At 38.7% G+C, this 23,904-nt stretch overlaps 1 protein-coding gene across 3 annotated transcripts in view; it reads right to left on the bottom strand.

Moving 5' to 3' along the window:
- Positions 1-1,588: 1,588 nt before the first annotated feature.
- ME1 (malic enzyme 1) overlaps positions 1,589-23,904 on the bottom strand; it is a 236,160-nt gene continuing 213,844 nt past the window's right edge. For all 3 annotated transcript variants that reach the window (XM_013948848.1, XM_013948847.1, XM_067294050.1), the window contains exons 10-14: positions 17,041-17,146; positions 14,771-14,913; positions 11,698-11,871; positions 4,207-4,305; positions 1,589-1,943 (exon numbers count right to left, since the gene is read on the bottom strand). In XM_013948848.1, coding sequence (XP_013804302.1) covers positions 1,776-1,943; positions 4,207-4,305; positions 11,698-11,871; positions 14,771-14,913; positions 17,041-17,146 — 690 coding nt within the window. In that variant the 3' untranslated portion in view covers positions 1,589-1,775. The remainder of the gene's footprint in view (positions 1,944-4,206; positions 4,306-11,697; positions 11,872-14,770; positions 14,914-17,040; positions 17,147-23,904) is intronic.

Raw genomic sequence — 23,904 nt, 5'->3', positions numbered from 1 at the left:
AGTTTAAAAAAAAAAATGCAACTGCGATGTGTTTCCAGAACTGTACATTACACTTTTCATGGAGTGATGATTCTGTAACAGTAATTCTGTGGATTTTTTAGAACATTAGGTAACATGTCAGTGTGCCAGTGCATATTCCACATGACGCAAGTTTTATAGCCCCAATAAAATAATTTACTTTCAGTCTTCGTGAAAAGTAGCAGAACAGTTTTAGAAATAGGCCTTATCCATGAGACTTCAAGCAGTAGGGAATCTGAAAGGCAACACTGACATAGAAGGTCCGAAGGGCTGTGTAGGAGGATGGTCAAACAATTCAGAGGTAGAGCTGGCTGAAGCGTTATTCTGAGCAAAAGCTTTGTTGTTTGTACATTTTTTCTAAAAGGGGAAATGACTGATGATACAGTCCGGTCAGCTGTATCTAAGGAAGACCATGCATTCATGATTTTTAATTCTGGATAAGCTAATCATGAGTCATGAGTAGTTCCCCTGAATGCTTCAGTTGTGCTTTGCAGAGGAAATAATTTTTTATACAAGGATAAGGGTAAGTGCCAGTTACAACTTTTCATAACTGGTTGACAAATTAGAAGGGGTAAGAAAAGTAAGAAGATACCTTCAGATGAAATTTAGTGTGTAGAAAAACATAATATTCAGAATTAGCAATGAAGTTAAAAAACTAGGGTAGGAACAATACCAAAGAAATTGAGCTAAACAGATAATCCGCATCCTGATAGCAGTAAGAGAGAAATGTTCAGTAAATATCAAAGCTTTAATAAAATGTGTTTGATCCCTCCATAATGATGGACTCTTTTCCCCATAATTATACATTCAATAGGCCTTGGCTGGGTGATTTGGAAGTTTGTTACAAAGAATAATACTTTATCACATACGATGTGTGTTTAAAAATATATTGGCCTGAAATATTCAAAGATTTCTATGCTGTTTATAAAAACAGTAAATGCACAAGGTTTAATACATAAAAGGCCTACTGACCAGATGGCTGATGTCTGTAATAAAATACTTAGTCAGAAAGAAGCCTTCTCTCTTTTTTGTCAAGAACATGAAGTCCAAGTACTTCATGAACTTTAAGCCAAAAAATTGCTGAATATCAAAACAGCAGTTATCCTGCAGAGGGAATGAAATCTTCGAGCATTTACATGACATCAGCTTAGCTATTAAGTAAAATTAAAATGGTCTAATTATATATGAACGAAAGGTTCTGCAGATTTAATTCTCATTATAAAATTTTCAGGAATCTACACCACAGGAGAGACAAATAAGGCTTTTCTTTGGAGGAAAGATATTCTAAACTTGTATTCTTTAAAGTGTTTTTTTTTTTAAATAATGATTTGACAATTTATGCAAATTACATTGTGACCTTTAATGGTTTAAACAGTGCTCATATATATTTCTTAGATTATTTTCCATTGTATTATTTGTCTGCTTAAGCCGAGTATTGTTCTCATTGACGTTTGTGCCCAAACTCTGAACTTAAGTTACAACCACTTATTTTGATTACAAAAAGATCTGTAAGACTTTAGTGTAGGCTATCTGAGGTAAAATAATAATCAAAAAATGAACAACACAAATCCACTTTCAGATTAATTTTTATTTTCTCATGTATAATTAATGACTTCTTAATCTGAGTTTCTAACCAAATATTACAATTTAGAAAAAGTTTCTGCATCTTAAAAAAATTAACTATTCTTAGGTTTACTAGGCAGAAATGTTCTGAATATTTTAATGCTTTTAAGTGCTGCTAGTTTGTTCATTCCCAGTTAAATATTTACAGTTTGCACTTTCATGGCTTCTTCAGGCCAGGTATATGAGTCAGCCACAAAGCTGTTATAATCAGTGCTGTAAATCTGTGAGCGGATGAAGGCTTCCAGGTCCTTGGGCTGAGGATTGGAGGAGGCAGTATTATTCCTATAGGCTTCTTCTGCGATCTGGAAACACACGTTAAATTCCTAATTAGTGCTGATAAACTCTTTCAGTACATTTAACAGAATTTAAGTAGGAATTAGTTTAAAATCAGTATAAGACTTCACCTTCTCTAGTGCTGTCAGTCAGATGATTTACCTGAATTTACACTGAATCTGGGCTAGTATATAGTGAATAAGATTAGGAATAGGATGATATTTGCATCCATTTAAGTTAGTCTTACTCATGCTACTTTTGAACCCTTACAAGATTGTCTGCCTTTACTGTTACAAATACAGTGACTTGTTCAGTGTTCCTCCTAATCCAGTAATATCTTAGTTTTTATTGTGCAGCAGTGGTTAAAATATTCCACAAACCCCAAGCACTAAGAGGTACAATTTCTGCTGTTCTGTCATCAGGTTACCCAGATTTACCATCTTCTTCAAAGCATGGTAAGGAAAATGTGATTTGTTTAGAGCTTCTGTATATGAGAGAAGCTTATTAATATTTGTCATAGGTAAACTCACAAGAAAAAAATGGTCCTACACAGTAAACAGGTTTGATTCCTGAGATGGTTGGAGAAAAAATATATATATATTTTGTGTGTGTGTGTATATATATTTGCTTGCTTTTTTCTCACCCAGATCATATCTAAGTGAATCAATTATCACATCACAAGTATAGCTACAACAAAATGAAGTTTTGAAGGGTTTGGAGCCCACTCAGCGCATCAAGGTAGACTCTCATGCCTGAAGAACACCTACTTGAGAAATGTATAACTTTTGACTGGACATTTATCTATAAAACACCCAAAGTTTGATGCCCTGGTTTGAAGCAGCAGCAATCTTTGGTAAGATCTGCTTCAATTTTACTTGGCAGACAAACACTCCTTTGAAATAGAGAAAGACAATCTTCTTCCTGCTCTCCTCAGCCGTCACTTTAATTGTTTTAGCTTGGTGAGAAGCTAAGACCACAAATGGAAGAGTGACTATATTTAAACTTCCTTTCTAGGATTAATCTGAAGCCCAACCTGATTTGTCTGAGAAGCACATAAGGTGTTTTACTATGTAAGAGTTCATCCTCAGGTCTGTGCACATAATTATCACAGATGAATGAGGTCTGAATTTATACCCCTGATTTGGTATTCCAAAAAGTTTTCAAAGTATTCCTCCCCTGGAAAGGGCAGAGGCCGTCACTAATGCTCTTGTGCGGTATGAGCCAGAACTGGTAATTGCAGGAAGAAAGTTTCATTAGAGATCAGGCAGAAAAAGAATTACTTTGTAACATTTTCCTTTTTTGTATTTTATATACACACACGCAGATAACCTTGTCAGAGTCAATAGAGACAGAGCCTCTGTGGCTGGTTTTCTGCCAAACACAGGTGGTTTGATTTAGCCTGAGGAATGCAGGTAATATTTTGACTTCTACAGAATAGAGTTATTACTTGCGTAAAAAAACCTTAACTGCAAGAAGGATTTTTTTTAATATACAGAAAGAATAAAGCTAAGGGAACTTCTTCCTGCATGAGGGATCTCCATTGTCCTTTTAAAAGACTATTCAATAAGTGGAATTATTTATAGTAAGATGACCAAGAGAGAAATCCAAGAATTAGAGCAAAAAACATCCTGGGAGATGAACAAAATAAGCCCATAAAAATGCCAGAAAGACCCACCAGAACGAGTACATTATTTTAAAGCTTCCTCTTCCTCCCACTAGGGTAACCAAATTTCTTGGGGAAATTGCAGGTTTATCAATTGCAGGTTTAGGTCAGTTACTTAAAATCTATCCATATCAATTCTATGTTTGCCAGTAAAAAAAAAAAAAAAAATCCATAGACAAAAAAGCATCCCTGCAGTTAGTTTTCTGATAGGCCAGAACAAACTGACACAGTGCCAGGACAAAAGGTTTTGCTTACCCTCTTGACAGACAACTGATAATCGTGGAGGGACAAAGTCTGCAAGCTTTCGTGACTGTGAGCTGGGGCACCAACTGGCGTAACATCTCCTAACAGGCAGACAGTGCAGTGTGGGCTCTAGAGACATCATTCCACTTCAACATCGGTAAATAAACAATGAATCTGCTCTATTTCCATCTCTTTCCTTCTTGTACTTGGAATAAATTTGGAGTTATATCTATGAACTTGAATTTAATTTAGAAACTACTACTTGACCAGGATTGATGTAAAACAACTTCAACTTGTGTGAAGATACATTAGTTTATCAAATCAAATGTTAAATTATGTAGAGAGCATAAAAAGAAAAAAAGTCACAAAAGACTGAAGTGACTTACCTTCACAGCAATTTTCAGTGACACATCCTGAATAGTGACTAAAGGAGGGTACAGACGACCCTCTGTTAAATGCTCCTCTGAAACCTGCTGAGCTATTACCTAGAAATAAAGCAGACATGTTTACCTTCAAATGCAGGCACAGCTGTAGCTTTATGAGTGATCTAGTCTTAATAAGGAAGGAAATGGTTCCTCTTTGGCAAATCATGCAGATACTGCTTAATCCACCTAGACAGTGTTTGTTAACAACCAACCTTACTACTCAGAATATCTACAAAAGAACTAGAAATTTAAGGAGTGCAAAATGCCATTTTCTCACTCAGATGATAAGACTGTTTTGCTCTGATTGTATTAAGTCTTTATTCATTTAAATGCTTGTAGATGGGAGAAGAGGGAAAGGAAGACTAGTGATGTAAAATCTGATACCATTTTGTTAAGCATTTCCACTTAAGAGGAAATACCACTGTCTTTGTGATACAAATGAATTAAAAGGCTGTGTAGTTCACCCAGATCAAAAGAACAGGAACAGGGTCTTGAATTAGTCCATGATACACATAAGCTGGCAAGTGCTTCGCTATGAGATATAAATTGAGTTTTCCCTCTGGCCATCAATCTTAGTTTGGAAAAAAACCTTTTAAAATTAAAGAAACACCTGTTATTCTGATAGTTGTTAAGTCAGCCTATGCAGAGAATACAGCTTTTCAGGTTAGAAGTGCAGAACACTTTAGAAAAAATTAAGAGTGGCTGGGCAGGCTTGCTGTGCATCTAGCTCACAAATCTAACCTGTATGAGATCATAAAAATATGCTGGTCAACCACAGAACAAAGTTAAGTAAAAGCTGTTGATTCTCTAAAAGAAATATTTTCCAGCGTCTTCTAAAGTCCTACAGATCACTGCAGTCAGATGTAGAAATAGAAGGTGTAATGCTCAATTCTGGCTTGTTGGGACAACAAACCCACTGATGCTAGAGAAAGTCTGTCCACTCCACTTTAAGGCTGCAGTAGGACCATCATCTCAACCATACCAGATAACTGAAGAAATTATTTTGGTCTTGGCTTGATTTTTCACTAGACTGACTAAGGGAAACAAGGAAGGATATATAAGTTCTGATTCACATCTTCTGAAGAGAACATCTCCTGCATGGCCTGAATCTTTCTAGTAAGTAAGTCTGGAAATGTTCTGTAACCGTCTCCAACAATGAACAGGTCAGGAAAACATGACAAGCTGAAGAAGCTGTTTGTTCATGTTTCCTTGGTCATATAAAAAATCTTTTATTGCCCTGAGGTGTGAGGGAGTTCTCAGCAGAGTGAGGAGAGACACTGCATGCACATTCTGCTGTGGATTTACTTAATCAACTTCATCTATTACTACAGCAGACACCACTTAAGAACCAAAGGGTTCTGGAGCTGCCTTTAGGTCTAATGCTCTTCTTGTTATCATTAGCTAATATTTATGCTTGTTATTTGGGGATCCAAAATGGAAAACAGTGTTTCAGGATAATCCTGATGGACTTTTGATGAGCCTGATAATCAGCTGATGTCAGCTTGTTAACCTGTCTTCTACTTTGTAATCTCTCTGTTGGACTTGAAGGTTTCATTTTTTTAATTGCCCACCTTTTTATCTTCTAGGGAGCTACCAGTTAGAACCAAATCTAAGTATCTTCTAAACATATTAAGCACAAAATTCATATGTTAAACATGGACTGGCTTTACGTAGTTTTTAATAGTTACATTCACTATAATTCTCTACTTGAGTTCTCAAAACAAAATATTAAAAAACTATTTTTAAGAAAGTTTTGCATCAGCAGAATCCAGAAGTACATTTCCATATGCTGCTCTGGGACAGAAAGGAAATGACTCTGTGGAGGAGGTCACTTGCCCTTCGAACAGTCGGAAACCCCTAACTCACAGTAAAAGGAGGTTCTTTACCAAGAGCAACTGCTCATGCTTCTTAAATCTGTCACATTTTATAAACAGTTTCCATTGTATATTTAGTACATTAGGCATGGTTCTGGTGCATATCCTTCAGCTTAGTATCGTCCAAAAGGAAACCAGTCCCCCTTCCTCTCCCAACACCATGCCACACTGTGAACCAAGGTACATTATGTAGGGACACTAGGAAGATTAGCTCCAAAAGGACACTTCTGATCCATACTAAAAGAGTAATGTAGATGCACCCTTCATGTTCCCTTCAGGGAGCAAGCGCTTAGATACATCTTTGTGTAATTAGATCATAGACAACAAAAGGCTAGAGCCAAATCATTGACTAGTCTAAGAGTGATGGGATAATGCTGAGTGATGTGATCTATACGGTTACTCTATAGATAGAAGGCAAATGCTGGTCTGGATAATGTTTGGTGGAGCTGTGCATGACCAATGAGAGGTTCTGAAAACACGAGGAGTGTCCTGGAAACACTGTGAAATGAAACACTGAAAACATGGCCCAAACAGAAAGCAAAAATTTTGTGGACTTTTGAGGTAGCGTAGTACTTAGCAAGATGCTTGAACCTGAGAACAAAAACTACTTGCTACAATTCCTGTTGTATGCAGAAAACAAGACCTTGGGTGCATTGTTTGTAAATAACTAGTACTGCATCAAAAGAAATGCCTGACTATCATGAATTTGTCCTCCTGGCAGAAGGTGGCTAAAAGTCTGAATGAAAGAGAGCTAACACTACAGTAACTCCAGTTCAAAGAGAAATCTTGCTCTCTTCTGTAATTTACTCAGCAAACTGGTATGTAGTAAGTTTTTCCATTCAAAGAGGAAGGGTTAACAAGGGCAACAAGATGTTATATCCAAGATATAATGAGTAAAGGGAAATTACTTGCTTACATTTTAATCTGATATTGAGAAATACAGCAGTCACAAAAAAACAGTAGAGGGAGCTAAGACAACATAAGATCTCCTCCTAGTTTTTGCTTTTTCCCATTAACAACGATTAGGTTATTTAACAACGGTACACAGCCCTTTGATGAAATCAAACAGGGTTTGCAATTGAGTGTGTAAAAAGGAGCTTGCAGCAGTGAATTTTGCTGTTAACAGTTTAACAGGGTTCTGTAGGAAACACAAAATCTGAAGAAATCAAAAAGAAGTTGCTGTTAATGTAATGCAGCACTGAAAAAAAGGTTAGGAAGTAGAATACTTCTGTTTTATGATGGGGGTGGTACAAAGCAAGTCAGAAAACATTTGAGCAAGACTCTAATCAAAGTGGAAGTGGTAGCATATTTAGACTATACAGATGCCATAACTATTTGTTCTGACAAACTCCAATAAAAGCATTTAAAACTGCAAAAGCACAGAAAGAAACATTTTCAAAGGGAATGACACATTCTTCAGGTGGTCTCTGAAAAAACTTCTTAGAGAACATCAGTCAGTGACAGAGGAAAAAAAAAGATGGGTCAGTGTTGGAATTATTAAGAATAAGAGAGGTCAATACAGAAAATGTAATTATGCCAATGTATAAAACTGTAATGTACCATCACTTTGAGTGGTGTGCATTTTTGCTCCACCTAGTTCAAACAAGAAAAGGTAGAATCAGAAATGGTATAAAAAGTAAAAAGGATGATCAGGAGGTTAGTTTTTATACAAGGAGATTTACTAAATAGACTAGGGAAAGAAGATGAAAAAGAAAAGATTGAAAGAGGTTACAAAAGACAAATGAAGGTAAACATTTCTCATAACAATACAGGAAACCCAAATAATCAGGCAGCAGGAAATCATGAAAGGAAATAAGTTTTTTTTTCTCCAGAACTCATAATTAAATTGTGACATTAATTGCCAAAAGTTGTTCAAATGTATAAACAGGCTTAAAAAGCCATTAGGCTTATTTATGAAAGAGAAATCCATACAGGGATAGAAGTTCCAGCTCAGGAAGTCCTTAAAGCACAGGCTGCCAGAACCTGGGACGCAATTTCAACAGAAGGATCAATCTGTCCTTTCCCCTCACTTGTCCTCTTTCCCTCAGTTTCTGCTACTAATTACTTTCACAGAAGGATATTGGACTGCTTGGATCTTAGGTCTGACCCACTATGGCCATTTTCATGTTTTAAAGTTGAATTATTTAAAGCTTTTAATAGAGAAATTAGCTTATTCCATGATCTAAATGAAAGGCAGCCAAGACTGGGCAAATGGTATAAAGCAAGTAGGGGCATCTTGGCTTTTTGAGGACATACTTTCTATAATGAAAGGATTTAATAGGATTATCTCTGGAGTAACTTAACTGTAGGTCACACATGCCACGAATATTTCATTAGTTTGTAATTCTCTGGCCTTTTTGTTGTGTTTGGTAGGACTCAGAAGAATAGGTAATGTACCTTGTCATCACAGAGAAATTGCCTGCAATTAAGAGGCATTACAGCTTAGTACCTTAGATTTATCAACCAAAATCAAAGTTACATTCTATTTTACTTGGCATGAAGAAAAGAATACCTGAAAGTAGAATTGTTGTACTTACAATAAGCTAATTGTGACTTTTATCAGATTTAATTGGAGAGGTGGCAAAGTGAGAATTCAGGAGATGCAGGCAGGCAGCCTGAGCTGCTTATTTTTTATACTTTTCTTTTTCAGATATGTTACCATTACAAAATGAGAAGGTCCCTTTATTTAACAAGCATATTTTTGACGTTTTAAGTTTTGTAGCCTCTTGGGCACTTCCATTTCAAACGGAGAATACAGACAACTTTTCTAAGAACTATGTAAAATTACCTTCCTTTTATCTTCCCATTAAAAAATCCAGAAAACAAAAAAAGCACTTTTGCCTTTGCTTTGTACTGTAATTTCAACTAAGGGCCTAAGCTCTCCTGGCTTTCACATTCCTGATACCTTTTCTAGCAAAGACTTCTTTGAAATCTATCGGTTTTCTCCTTGCTCAGACTTCAGCTCACTCAAGATCCAGATGTATGACTGACTACTTCTAACAGAGCTAGGGAAACCACATGTGAATTCGCTTAACTCCAAGAGTATTGTGAAGAGCTGTCCACTGACTTTGGAGCCAATAGAAACTTTCTATGCAAGAAACAAAATGTGCACATGTCAAACTTATTAGGGACTTTCATGCTTCAGCAGACATTTATGTAGCAAAATCTTTACTGAAAAAGAAGAGGAGAGAACCTCTATCTTAAGAGAGAATTTAGATGCTTCCCTAAGATTTCTGATACCATTTTACTTCTCTGAGAGTTAAGCATCTTTGTTAACAATGGATTTTTTGCTGACTTTGCATACTGCCACTTAAAACATACTTTGATCGCCATGTGTCACCTTTCATCCATCCATCAGCATTCGAAAGCATTCTATATATAGGGCCATTTCACCCAAACCAAAATGAGGCAGCTTCTAGAATGAAGTAAGACAACTGTTTAACAAAGCAGTTTAGACCAGCAAGCAAAGAACACCATATCCAACTGAAATTACAGGGGAAGATTTAAAACAGCAGGATATAATTACCCAAAGACTTACAAGATGGATTGTTGCCTTCCTAAGATGGTTAAAGCCAGTGGAGACAGTCTGGACTTTTTACTAATTTTACAGATGGAAATTGCAAATGTCTTTCTTATAAGAGGGTAAGCTGCTGGCAAACTTTTTTAAAGATATCACAGTACACACCTTAAAAAAACTCTGAGAAATCCAGCTGGGGTAGCATGCAAGTGCCTGCCCTTTAAGAAAGCTTCACATCACACATACTGCCAGTCATAAGATCATAGAATTAAAATTGCCTCAGAGTGATAGTAAAAGACCACTTTCTTCCCTTTAATCCCTGAAGAGGACACAAGGAGCAGGAGTCCTTGAATGCAATATTCATTACAGAAAGCTGGAAGAGTTGAGTCAGGTATTCTCACTTTTGTTATCTGTGCATCTGTTTTGCTCTTCTTTGAGCTTTCCATAATAGTTGATACTTTCATTTGGTTTTAGGCTTTCTCTGTATGCTACCTACACTACCCATATATTCTCAAGCATACTCATTCAGCTGCATTGAGGATTAGGACACTGCACTCTTGTGAAGCTTTGTGGATTGTAAATTTGTATAAATTGTACTGGGTGGAAATCACCAGTGAAGTGAATGTAAGTAAGAGTTAACTCAGTATATTGAGGCTAACCTCCCTCACTGCCATCCCCCTTAAAAAAAGCAAAAAGAATCCAGTTTTTAATGACCTTGCATGGACACAGTCAAACCATCTCACGCTGCTTAGGGCTTTCTGATGAGAACCACTGCCTGTGCTGAATATGGTTCATGAACATGGCCTCTGAGTGGGATGAGCTTGGGAATGTGGTGCTGAGAGCTGAGCAACAAGCAGCTCAAGGAGAGGTAACCCCTTCCACTGTCCGTGGGGGCCAGCTGAGTCCAGTGAAGCTCATTACCTTGATCTCAGTGCCAGCCAAGAGCAAAATGCCCAGAGGTGAAGGAAGAGAGAGGAACTGCAGGGCAGGGTAGGAGCGGGTAGGAGCGGGCCAGGAGGACAGCGTGGTAAGGGTGCAATGAGATGATAGCAGACGGGGAGCAAAGATGCTGCACCCAGAAAAGCACAGAACGTTACAACTTTCTTAAGTGAGAAACGGCCACAGAAAGATTGACTTATTGTTTTGGTGGATTTTTTGTAAAAAAAATTAAATGCATTCAATTTTAACCACAGCTATTAAATTATTTTGCTTGAATATGGGATTCTGAATAATAAAGCCCAGATTCTTCTCCAACAGGTGCTGAAGATATAATCCTGTGCACATGTGATGTCATACTGGAAGAGAGCGGGTGTCAGATTTTGAAAAATCACTGGAAGTAAGTGGTGAATGACTCCCCAGGACCAAATGTGCTTTCTCTCTGTTCATCTCTCTGCCCACTGAGTGCAGATAAAGGAGGAGAGAGCAAAGTTGGATAACATCAGAACACAGATCACAAAAAAATGTGTTTAGAAAGAAAAGAACCAATGCAGAAAAGAATAGGAAATAAAATGGTAAGAATAACATGGCAATTATATCAAATTGTGGTGCAAGGAACCACAGAGTAATACAGCATTTTTACCAGCTGTTGGCAAGGGAGGTCCACAAGAAACATGATGCTAACACCTCTACTCAAAAATAGCAAAAAGCTTAAAGAAATCCAAATAATATTTGTAAGCAAAACATGCACAAATGTTACTCCAAAGCTACTAGCATCAGGATATAGTTTCTTTCAGTCTAGAATTAAATTTATGTGCACATGTATGCGAACTGTATGTATTTGCATGCACCTGTGTTAATACAGTACTGAAGTCTTCCTTTTTCTTGTCTCCTTTCCAGCAGAAGGTGAAGTTTATATCAGACATCCTTTTGACCAAATATTAACTATTTAAAAATAACTTGTTCAAAATAGAATTTATGAAAAACAACATACCTTGCAAATAAAGATCTTAAACAGAGAAAACAATATTTTTCCAATTTAAAAATGCTTAGCTATTTCCATTTAAATGTTCATTATTACCCAGTTACTAAATTAAGGAATTTAAATAATTTTTAATACAGTACCTCAGCAGTTGTGAGGAATACCTCCTCGCCAATACATCTCAGTCCACACGAAACAACGCCAAGGGCAACTCCTGGGAACACATAGGAATTGTTGCCCTGTCCAGGATATAGAGTTTGTCCACTTGGAAGAGTGACGGGATCAAAAGGACTTCCACTGGCAAAAATGCCCCGTCCCTAAATGGTAACAGCAGAGCAAAACAAAGGATGTTAGTTGGGAGAAGTTGTTGAAATATTTTGTGCACTCTTTTAAATACCTACCACTGTGGAAGCTGGGTTACATCTATTTAATCATTCTTCTGAGAGGCTGTTAGAGCTATTTGACTGAACATGTGTCAAGAGCAACTACTTGCCTTATTCAGGTAAGTATAATTAGTATAATTTAGAAGAGGGAAAAGTGAAAGCCAGCATTAATTATTCATTTTGTACTTCCATGCCAGAAGAATGGTACATGGGAAGAAGGTATACAGAAAATACCGTAAGTTGTAAAACTCAAAGTGGACAATACTGTTGTGATAACGATGGGCGATGCCATTGGAATTTTTCTCAATACAGTGGGAGATCTTCCACAAAAACGGTGCCAATGCCACCAGTGTTGCCCTGTTACATTTGGATGAAGGGTCAGGGAATTTCTGAGGGACTGTGGAGAGGCAGGGGCCTCTGCCCCTCCCCAGCTCCCCTCTCCAAGCCCCTGCACCCACTCTGCAGCTCAACACAATGCCAAAGGGCAAGCTCTGTCCCTGGGACCTCATCCCATGATGCAACCTATAGCATAAGCTGGCAACAGGACTGCCTCTGTCCCAAACTTTTGGCTACACGTAATATACGGAACAGGGCCAGGGCACTATCATCTCAGGCACTGGCGTGTGATCATCCCATACTGGTAAACTGTCAGCATGCTCCTAGCAGATTTCTGTGTAGTGCCAACTAGCACTGTTCCTGATAGTGCCTGGGCACCATGCACAGACTGGTCCCAACAGGCAGTATGGAAGAGCCAACCTGTTTGGTGCAGTTTAACTATATGGATACAAGTTATGCCACATCACTTGTGCTGAGGAAGGGCCAGGAGGTGACTGTTGAAACATAAGAAAATACTTTTTTACTGTGAGGGTGACTGAACACTGGAGCAGGTTGCCCATATTGCTTGCGGAGTCTCCACCCTTGGAGATATTCAAAACCCGATTGCACAGGGTCCTGGGCAACCTACTCCAGCTGACCCTGCTCCAGTGACCGATGATTTCCAGAGGTCCCTTCCAACCCCAGCTGTTCTGTGATTCTGTGACCAGAGAACAGGCTCTAACTCATTTTACACTGGAGTTCACATGAGGCCTTCTAAATCTCTTCCCAGGACCCAAATACACATGCAGCTCCACTCTGGCACTGTACTGGGGAGGGGGTGCAGCACTGCAGGCCAGAGCCTGGAAAAGCGAGTGCAGTTGGCTTCCAGGCACTCTCCTGCCCTGCTCTGCCGGCGGGAAGAGAGGCCAGGCAGGGCCAGCTCTGGCACTGGCATCAGAGAGCTGGGGAGGAGGGGGGGACAGGGTGTCCCAGAAGTGGAGACAAGGCTCATGTTCCTAATAGCTTAACATTAGCAATATTAGGTCTGGTATCATTCAGTAGCACGCCCATTTAGTGTTGTGATACCATCAGAGTGCTGAGAGACAGCCCACAGCGGGGTTGTCAGTAAGTTTCAAGTTTGATGGAATCTCACTTTTCACTGCAGGGTTGAGAAGCACCCTTGATCTGAGCAGAGGCCAGCACAATCTAGTGCCATTTAACAGTGACAGAAGCTGCAAGGGAGCGCAAGTGATTCATCTGCAGCACTACCATTCGTATTTTCCCTAGGTCATTTCTGATATCTAGGGAGAGGGAAGTAATTTCTAAACCAGAAAATGCAGTTTTAGAATAATAAGGTAAGTGACTTTTCAGAGGCCCTAAGGTCCTGAGCTTTTGATTTGCTGAGGAGGGAGTAGCCTAGAATTTAAGCAGTAAATTTAGGTAGGGAAGAGAAGCTCATGAGAAGCCAGTCTCTCACCATGCAAACACTGCTAAAGTGATAAATGTTGCTGTTAAAGACTTGAGAAGTGCTTTGTATCAGAAATATCTATGCCTATTTTAGGGAACTGAAAATGTGCATTTTAAATACACAACTGTTCCTATTCAGCTCTTCAAAGAGTATTCTGTTTAGTTTGGTGTCAGGCAGTATTATCATGGCCTGCTTATTATATACTTTGGTGACAGATCAAATACTGCAGTGTATCTTTTGCTCTGCTTACCAGATGTAGTTTCCCATTATAACCAACCCTTTATGGAGTCCGCTTCCCTGATTCTTACATTACACTATAATTGTGTACTTCTCAGTGGGGAATAGGCATGCTAAATTTGTCTTCTAAACACTGTGAAACTGTCATACTAACTGCCCTGTACTTGACAAGAAATCCAAACAAAATCCACTATAAAACGCATATAGTCAGCTACTCATACATAGCAAATTCTAGACTGAATTACAAGAGAATGTGCTTATTGGTGCTTACATGTATAATTATCAAACACTTTAAATAAGAACACAATTCTCTTAATTTTCACCCATGTTTCAGTAACAGAAATCTTTGTAAGAGGGGTCAATCATTACCCCTATTCTTAATAATTATTTTAAAGATTCTATTTCCCATATTGAGGCATTTTCTTATCCTACATAGTATTTATAAAATCTCTAAGGAAAAGCATGCCACTGTGTATTCATATTACACAGAATGGTACAACTCAAAAATAGCCTTAAGGCTTTAATGATTGACAATTACTGATGCCTCGGTTATAATAAAGAACTGCAAATCTTGACTTACATCCTACAAAAGCTATTAAAAAAATTTATGAGGGTTCAGGCATGTATTGACTTTAGTGAAACTGTGTCTTGATAGAATCATAAGATCCTGCTATTTAATTTAACTCATTTTTATACATACACAGAAACACGATTAGTATTTGCTATCCCATCCTTCATCTTTATCCCATGTTAAATTTAGTTTACAATTTACTTTGCACTACATACACTGGGCAGTTGTTAAACTTTGGTTACCTCTGTATACTTGTAGCACTGCTCAGCAGTACACTCTGCTTTGCTGGTAGGATTGCTGAGAGCAAAAATAATAGGATGTTTGTTGAAAGCAGCCATATCCTGAAGAATTTGTTTGGTAAAAGCACCACCAATTGCAGCAACTCCTAAACAAGAAAAACACACATGTAACAAGCAAACAAATGCAATTTGTTCAAGGTAACTCATGCACGCCACTTTTAAAAGAACAAAGTTTCTTTTATTGCATACCTCCCCATTTAAAATGTAGCTCAACTTCTTTTCTAACAGTGTTTAAAAAAATGTTCTGCAAAAAAGATTTTGCTTCTTCAAGTGCTGTAAATTACTTTTTTTTTCATATGTCTAACTCACCGATTATCTGTAAAAATAACCCCTGCAATTCAGCAACAGTGCATGTTACGACCTGCAACTAACACAAGGAAACCTGACCCAAGAGCCGCTTTTTCAAGTTCTGTCTCCCCAGTTTCCAAGGACCTCCACACATCTGACCAATGTCCTTCCTGCCTCAGCTTTTAATTTTGTATGAATTATTGGAAGGTGTTATTTTCAAGTAGCAGTACTTCTAAAGCAGTGTGGATTACATGCATGCAAATATGGTAATTAGTTAATTCATAAAATACTTTGTAAATGTGTAACTGTGAAGTGCTGTGTCATGTTCTTTTAAAAAGACCCTCTTGCTACTATAAGCTGAGCCCAGCACATTCAGATACCTCATACACAACTTAGCACAAAGCCTATACAAAACTAGTGAGTACCAGCCAAAATGTAATTAGGCAGGAGGCCTGGGGAGAGGCTGGGTGTTGATATTCTCCAGCAGCTGGTGGGATCAGAGCCAGCAGTGGTGCAGCCTGTTCTCTGGGGGGAAATGCAGGGACCCCAGCCCTATGGTGCCAGCAAGCACGAGAAGCTTCAGATGACACTGGTTCTTGCAACTCCAGCTGCAACGGTGACGCTTAGGTGTTGTCCCTGACATAAGGCAGAATCTCTACACCCCTGTGCAATTTGGTGAATTTCTCACTCCACTTTTGTCAGGCCCTTTATATAAAATAGATATGTATCATCTAACTCCCAGATAAATCCAATAAAGAGTAGATAAGTGTAACTCTGTCTCCTAAAGTCTCATACAATAGACTGGATCGTTTCTCTCAAATCCAGTGTGCCAGGTTTCAATTTTTCCTGATGTGAGGAGAAGAGAATGAAAAAAAGTCTATCTTCTACAGCTCATTATCATTACCATCTCCAGCCTCAACTGATGAATAATCCCAGAGAGATGTTCTGAGTTTGAGAGGCTTTCCTGAGAGCAATAATCTTTCTGAATAAACCCCTTCCCGTCCCACCAGAGATTAAAAATGATGCCTTTCTATTCTCCACACTGTCCATGCTTACAAATGCTTTGCCCAGGGACTGAATGCCAGTCTTGCAGAATGACGGCATCTAACTCAGGCTGGATGCTGCTGCAGTGTAGAGGTGTAGCCAGTACCACAGCTCAGACTTCAGATACTCCACCAACCCCAAGGGGGCTTCCTGTTTTTGAGATGCCAAGTAAATCTGTATCTCTGCCTAACCTACAGGAGTTGGGAATCTAAGGATCTGGTCTTATTCCCCATGCCTTTAGAGGAGAACAGATAAGGCTCCTTATTCCCAAGGGAGCCCCTCTCACCGGGCTCATAGAGAAGGTAGCCTCTTTCTTGCTCAGAGTCCCTGATGCCTGAAACCCCGCTCTCCTTTCCACACAGTGGATGATGGGCTTCAACAGCAGGAAAAAGAGCTGTTCTTCCCTCTCTGGGAGAGTGGGAATGGATTCAAACCCAGTAAGGGAGCAGAAAGCCTGGAGCCCAGGTGTACCCTGGGTCAGTTCTCAAACCCGTTGTCACTCACACAAAAATGAGCATCTCAGCACAGCTTTACATGTGCTTAGTGTTCAGGTGCCTCATTCTAATTTTGAGGTTGTTTGTATTACAGCGTTCACATTAAATCAGAAGTAGTTTACAAAAGTGATACGATTCTCCATTAGATGTCTAAAACAACCTGGATTATTCCACCTGTGAAATGGATGTTGTGGAATGAAAGCACTGCTCCATATGTGGATAGTTACTGTTTGTTCAGTTGCTTAATAGAATCCACTACGTGCTTAGTGTTTTCTAAAACAACAAAGGTAAACACTGTTCAGAGGAACTTGATCTTGTCTCCAGACAAAGCCACATCCCCATTTTTTTCAGAGAATAAGGTCACTGTTTTAAAGTAAAAGAAATTACCTATTAGAACTGATGGTTTTATATCTTTAACGATATCTTCTAGATTTTTCATTTCTTCATGTTCATGGGCAAAACGTTTTTTCTCAGACGTTAATGAGGCACGCCCCTAAGTGAGGGAATAAGAGAAAGTATTTATTATAAGTATACTGGAACCATAATATCCTGGGATAATCAGTTACAAAGGTATCTGGTTTAACACGTCGTACTTCCTTTCAACTTTTGAGTCTATCAACAAATACCATATGAGCAAAAGTTACATCGTGCATAGCTACCATTTTTGGGACAGCTTAGGACAAATCTATTTCTCTAAGAAGCAGGTAAATCAAATTCACTAATTTTAAACTTGCAAAAGCTCTAGAACACAACTGTAATAACAATTGTATGAAAAAAATCATGCATTTCTTCTTTGAAGCGTTCTTAAAGTTGCCATACCTGTTGACATTTGGTCAAGTTTTTGAAGTTATTAATGATAAAGTATTAATATATTTATATAACACAGCATGGAAGGGCTGGGTGGAAGGGAATTTCATAACTATTATCAAAACAAATGTACTGTTCTTCTAGCTTTTTCAGTTTTTTTCTAGTGTAAAAGTATACAGACTAAAATAGACATAATGTGGCTCCATATTTCTCATTTAATTCTTTCATTCTTAAGGATGAAATAAACTAATTCTAAGCAGATGTCCAGTTTATCATTTTTGCATTATCAAAATTGACTTACTGTGGAACAAATTGCAACCTGATCAATACTAGCAAACTTCCAGCTGTGGCTGGCTAATGAGTGTTCCAGAGGCAACACGATATAGGCAGGACAATGGGCTCGAGACTGATTTGCACTCATTGTCTGCAAACAGGATCTGAGCTGAGGGTAAGCAAGGGGGATGGGGGCAAGAAGTGGCCAGAATTTGTGAAAATTATGCTAGTTGTTTAAATATGTTAAATATTCCTGTACACACACATCTGAAAATTTCAGCAGAACAGTTTAAAATGAGTACCCCGCTAAGACTCATATTATCCTTATGCCTTAGAAAACCTCACTCAAAAGTAGGCCCTTTTCAAACACAAATCTAAAAGACGGTCCCACACCGTCAAAAATCTCACAATTTCAGACAACGTAGCAACTGATACAGACGGGGAAATACATAAGGAAAATAAAATGTTAAAAATAATTTGACTGAATAGCTAGAACAGATACATACCATGGTCTCCCTAGCCACATCTTGTCTGACTGATTTGACAAAAGTTTCCTCAATCTTAGCAAGTTAACTAAAACTGAAACAGAGGTCATTCCCTGAGTCCACTGAAGTCTTATCAATTTGACAACTTTGACTTGGTTTAGAACCAGACATACTATTGGATCCAAGCAGGGATTACTCTTTTAATGGTGTTTTTGCTTGATTTTAACAAGAATGAAAAATCTTTGGACAAAGACTCTGTGATGCGGCAATGCGTTGCAGTGCAAATCATGCCACCAAACTTCCTCTGCTGGTCCTCGCACAGTAACCACAGGAGTTGGTGAACAGAATAGGCGGCTACTATTTTTTAATCTTCGACTGAGAGAAAAGCTTCCAGAGGGCACCACAGGCAGCCGCGTAGGTCTGGTGTGTGGTCAGGACTGACTGAGCTGCTCTGCCTCACCGGACGGCAGCTCCTCTTGACTCACCCTTGATTACAAGGAATTTCCACAGAATTATCCTCCTCTACAGATTTCTTATGTGACCAAAATACAGAGTTTTCAAATTAAGAGGGTTATTTCAGCATGTACTTATACAGATCTTAAGTGTTCTCTTACAACTATTACCACAGAAATATTCTGATACAAGCACCTGGTTTCCTTTGTGGGTAAAATGTAAAATCCTCAGCCTCCAGAGAATGCCACAATATTACCAATTTTTGGCATATTCATGCTGGAATCACTCCACTGTCAACACAGGTCTGAAGTCTGCTATTTTCCAGTACTCCGGCAGATGTCACCACAGTCTACATACACATTTTTGACGCATCTCATTTTAAAACAGGAATTTCCTTTAATATATTCAGGGGGAAAAAATGAAGTTTTCTTTTTAATCACCAAAGAACAAATGCATTTGTTATTTTCAAACGAAAAGCTTGTAGCTAGAAATACTTGAAAATATTATAATAAAAAGCACTTGCCCTCATTAGAATTGGCTGGTTTGTTGAAACAGAAATGCTCCATGGAGCCCGACCTTGAGGAAGGTTTCGCAGGAAGCCAGGAATGGGTGTAGTGGAGACCTCTCTGATCTCCCGCCTCCATTTCCCACCAGTTTCTTAATAGCTTCTCAGGCAGTTACTGGGGAATCAAGTTTTAAATCTAGTCTTAGAGTCCAGTCTCCAGGGAGACTGCCCTGGGCTACCACGAGAAAAGAAATCACCTCTAAAAGCAATGCCGCAGAGCCAGCTCAGAAAGTAAGCTGGATGTGATCCTCTACAACCCTTCATGAGCTACTGGCTACAGAAACTAGTGAAGTAAATTGTGCTAGCCAGATGGGTCAGCTTAAGCTCAGATACACTTCTTCCCTATGTTACTATCACACAAAACACACAAATAATCTACCCTTCTAAAAAAACCAAAAACAATTCTAAGCTTTTTTCTTTATTCCGGCTTTGGTCTGAATTAGCTTGATCCCATTAGTCATAATGAATCATGTCTCCAAGTAAATATTTTTCTAGTATATTAACTAAGAATGAAATATTCAATTCTGTGGCTTAGCAAAAATAACAACAGTTATATATATACAGATTTTTGCTTGGAAAATGCCTGTAAAAGAAATCCTATGGTTTGGAGGGGTTTTTTACATTTTTAAATAGATTGTAAAAAAATGATTTTAATTGTTAATTCTGTGGTCCTAAAGGAGCTACATAAAACCCCCTAAAAATTGTGACTGAGATTTCAAGACCAGCTAACTGATTTGGTTACACAACTCCAATAATTTAGAGGACAGCGTTTTAGGCAGTATTTTTTCTCCCCAGCTTGGCAAACTTTTAAGTTCAGTTCTCCACAAAACAGCAATGCCATGGTAAGAGCCCTGCGAGCTGCTGACAGGGAAGGAAGGAAGAGCTCAGCTCTGTGTGCGCTTAACCTCAAATGAGAGGGTTCCCAGGCCATCTAGTAAAGGCTCCCAAATGCTCTTCTCTGAATGGTTATAGCCAAAATGAGAATTCACTGAGGTTTTGTCAGTCAGCAAAGAAAAGAGGACAGATAGAGCCAGAACTCAAAAGTCTCAATTCTGGATTCCTAAATTTTCGGTATTCTCTCCCTCCTGACACCGGAGAGATGTAACAGTGGTGGATCTCTCAGTGCAGCACACCTCTAACTAAAAAGATTTTCCAGTAGCACAGTATAAGATATTTGCTCTTCCAGCCCTGGCTTAACTAGCTTTTGTACTCTGACTACCTGCTGCTAGGAAATGAGCTGCAGAGGATCGTCCCAAGACAGCATAAATCCGGAGCAGCTCTGCTCTGCACCGCATGTGTCTTCAGAACTCTAATACACTGACATGGCGTAAAGCTCACTGACATTTCCCTTCTTCTTCTCATGTGAAGAGGTAAAACTTAAAATACGCTAAGGAAGAATTTTAATAAAGCCAGTGTCCTGTGTATGTAGCACCAAGTCTTTTATGTGGAAACATCTTCAGGCACATTTGTAGCTGTCTTCTAAGTCCACTGTCTTGCTCTTTTAGCATTATTAAAATATTCATTCATTCAGGAAAAGGGTTTGGAAAATCAGTGATCTAAAGATGTATCCCTTTCAGCATGCTAAGCCTAACGCATTTTCACTATTTTGGGGAAGCACTTCAATGCCTCCCACACAGCAGAGAAATTTTTTTCAGAAGTTCCTATCAGAGGATGTTATTGCTCTGTTCAAATAGCAGTATGAAGACTCATCTAGGTCACACCACAGTTGTCTTAAGTTGTCTTAATAGTATACTATGATGTATAACAAGCAACGTTCCTGCATCAAGTAACACTCCCAAAACCCAAGCAGAAAGTCTTTTCCCTTTGAAATCAACAGATGAACAACAGACTCTCACTTTCACACCTGTACAGCTATTCAGATGGAAGACACAAAGCCATTCAGTAGAAGGAAAGCAAAGCTGGAAAAAGAGGTTATACACCCTTCTTGCTCTAACTTTCCAACTTTTTCAGACCTGGCAATTGTATTTGTGCTTGATGCACTCACTCTTCAGACTTGACAACAGCATCCCAAAAAGTAAAAAAAAAGGGCAATATTTCATTGTATAATTTTTCTCATGACCATGTACTTTCATATCATTTTCTTAACTGTCACAGAATAGGTAATTTGCTAGATGCTTGAACCAAAAAAAACCCAAACCAACTAAAATACTAGGAAGGCAACCATAGCATCTTTAATAATATGTGGGCTGCCTAGATAACAAACTACAGAACACACCTTCACAAGAATGCTGAAGGCGAAGAGTATTAAACACTCAAAAAATTTAATAAAACCTAAGTTTTCAAAGACTCAGTGAAAATGTCACACATGAGTTCTGGGGGAAAAAAATACCATTGCTATCACAGTATCATTTTGTACCAAGAAACCTACTGGAGTTTTTGGATCTGAACAGAAGAGAACAAAGCAACCTGAAAACAGATATCTTGCTATATTAGTAGCCACAGTGGTATCTCAGATGTAAAGTAATATGAGCTAAACTCTTTATTAGCAAATGAGTTACAATGTGGACTGTGTTAAGTCAGCAGATGAAGTACGGCGATACAGAAACAATAGCAGCATTCTCTGATGGTGACATTATGCATGAAAGATCTTGGCAATTCTAAAACACCTATACTCCCTAATGGATAAGAGAGGGTCACATTAATATGAAGACATGGATACTCGGATGCCAGGACCTTTCAGTTCAAGAGGCAAAAGTAGTACAGGACTCAGTAGTTAATAGTTTTATGAAAAACTGTTTGTGTTTCTGATTTGAACTGATAATTTTTAGATGTTCGTTGTCAATAAAGAGCACAACAACGAAAGGAAATACGGGGATCAGGCTTTAAGTAAACCTACACCACAATTTCCACAGAAACTTATATCATCATATTACAGAACCAAGTTGAGGGTCAGATAACAAAACAAAATTGACCCATCAATAAAACCCTGAGAAAACTCATAGAAAACAGGTGTAAAAACAGGAGTCCAGGCTGCACAGCAGACATCTATACAAGACATTAAAAAACATGCAGCAAATCTTACAAATACTGCCAATTGGAAGTCGAAAGGCATGGCTGGCGTGAGCCGGTCGCCCTGGGGTTGTGGCAGGTGCCCGTGCTGACCAGCCTTCTGAGAGCACGGCCAAAGGGACACGGCTGGAGGCTCTCCATGATTAGCTCTTGCCATCACCTCGGAGGCATCTAATGCCTGCACTGTCCTACATTAGACACAGCACTGGCGCTTGGCCCATCTCAGAACCAGGGAGGCACGAATCTATTTATATAGACACTTGCCTCCATTCAACTGTCAACCGCATCTTATTTAAACAAGAGAACAGAGATCAGTACACAGATAAATTCATAAATACACCCGAGGTTCTTAAACACTGAAGAGATGAGAACCACAAAAATAAGAGAACTGTGGACCAAAAGCGAAGTGGTTCATTAGTAAGGAAAGTATTTCCAACTGCAAATATTTTTACTTTATTTGTTTCCTATGGGTTCCTTTCTGTAGAGTTAAAAGCAAAATAAACAAAAAAAAGCAGTTGTCAAAGCATCATGGAAGAAGGAAGAAAAAAAGCATGCAGGTAGGAGTCATGGGAGAAGGTGCTGGAAAAACTCTGCATTGGGAGATAATCTCTACAGGGCTTCCTTTTTTTTTTTTTGCTGCATGCAAATCCATGGTCTCAAGGTGTTGGCAAACTGCTGGGAGGGCTGGAGGCAGCGGCTGGAGGCTCAGCTGAGAGTCGAGGGATGTCTCTGGGCGCTCCCCCAGGAGCACCAACAGGAACAGACAAGCCAGGTCTGAGATGCACAGAGGAGATTGCCAGAAGGATTGCCAGGCTGCCTTATATAGGTTATGAGAAGTCACAAAATATATAAAAAAAGGTGACGATATGGAGATGAACTCACAGGTTACTGAAGCCAAAGGGCTTGCAGGTGACAGGCACTCTTGTTCAGGAATTAAAAAAAAACAAAAAACAAAACAAACACAATCCTCCAAACTCCCATACCAGGGTCCTAATTCTAAGCCTTCCACCTAACACATGCACCTAAGGGTGAAAAGAGCAGATTCAGACCACATAAATGGACAAGGGAACTTGGACACAAAATTAATAAATATTTTGCTGCCAATTATGTGAAAAAACACAACATTTTGAGCAGCTGATGGTCATAATGGTCAGCAGTAAAACATAGATTTAGGTAACGTTCTTCCAGTGTCAACTTAAAAACACATTATTAGAAGATTATGGCTGTTATAGTTAAGTCCTGTCATGTGTTTAAAATACACTCTCCATGTATATAAGCAAACATGGGTAACAGGCAGGACAAAGTTTATAAATACAACTATTTCAGCAAGATAAGATCTGAGAAGCAGGGCAAGTTAGGAAGCCACAGAACAACAGAAACAAAAAGGAACAAGATGATCATTCATTTCAATAACAGAAAATCATATACCATCCAAATTAGGTCACCGTCTCATCAGTACATTTAATGTATGTTGTGTCCAACAGGAAGGAGTTACATGTTAACCGAACGAATTTAAAACCCAAATTTTTGGTGGTGTCACTTCTGGAGAGAATAACATGGATATTACCTGACAATACCACACCAATCACCTTTTTGCCCTGTCCTATCATACCTGTCAACTGTTTTCTATACCACTCT

Source organism: Apteryx mantelli, chromosome 3, assembly GCF_036417845.1.
Source record: "Apteryx mantelli isolate bAptMan1 chromosome 3, bAptMan1.hap1, whole genome shotgun sequence".
Lineage (NCBI taxonomy): Eukaryota > Metazoa > Chordata > Aves > Apterygiformes > Apterygidae > Apteryx > Apteryx mantelli.
Note: the sequence above shows the minus strand (reverse complement) of the source record. Positions and strands in the feature narration are given on the sequence as shown.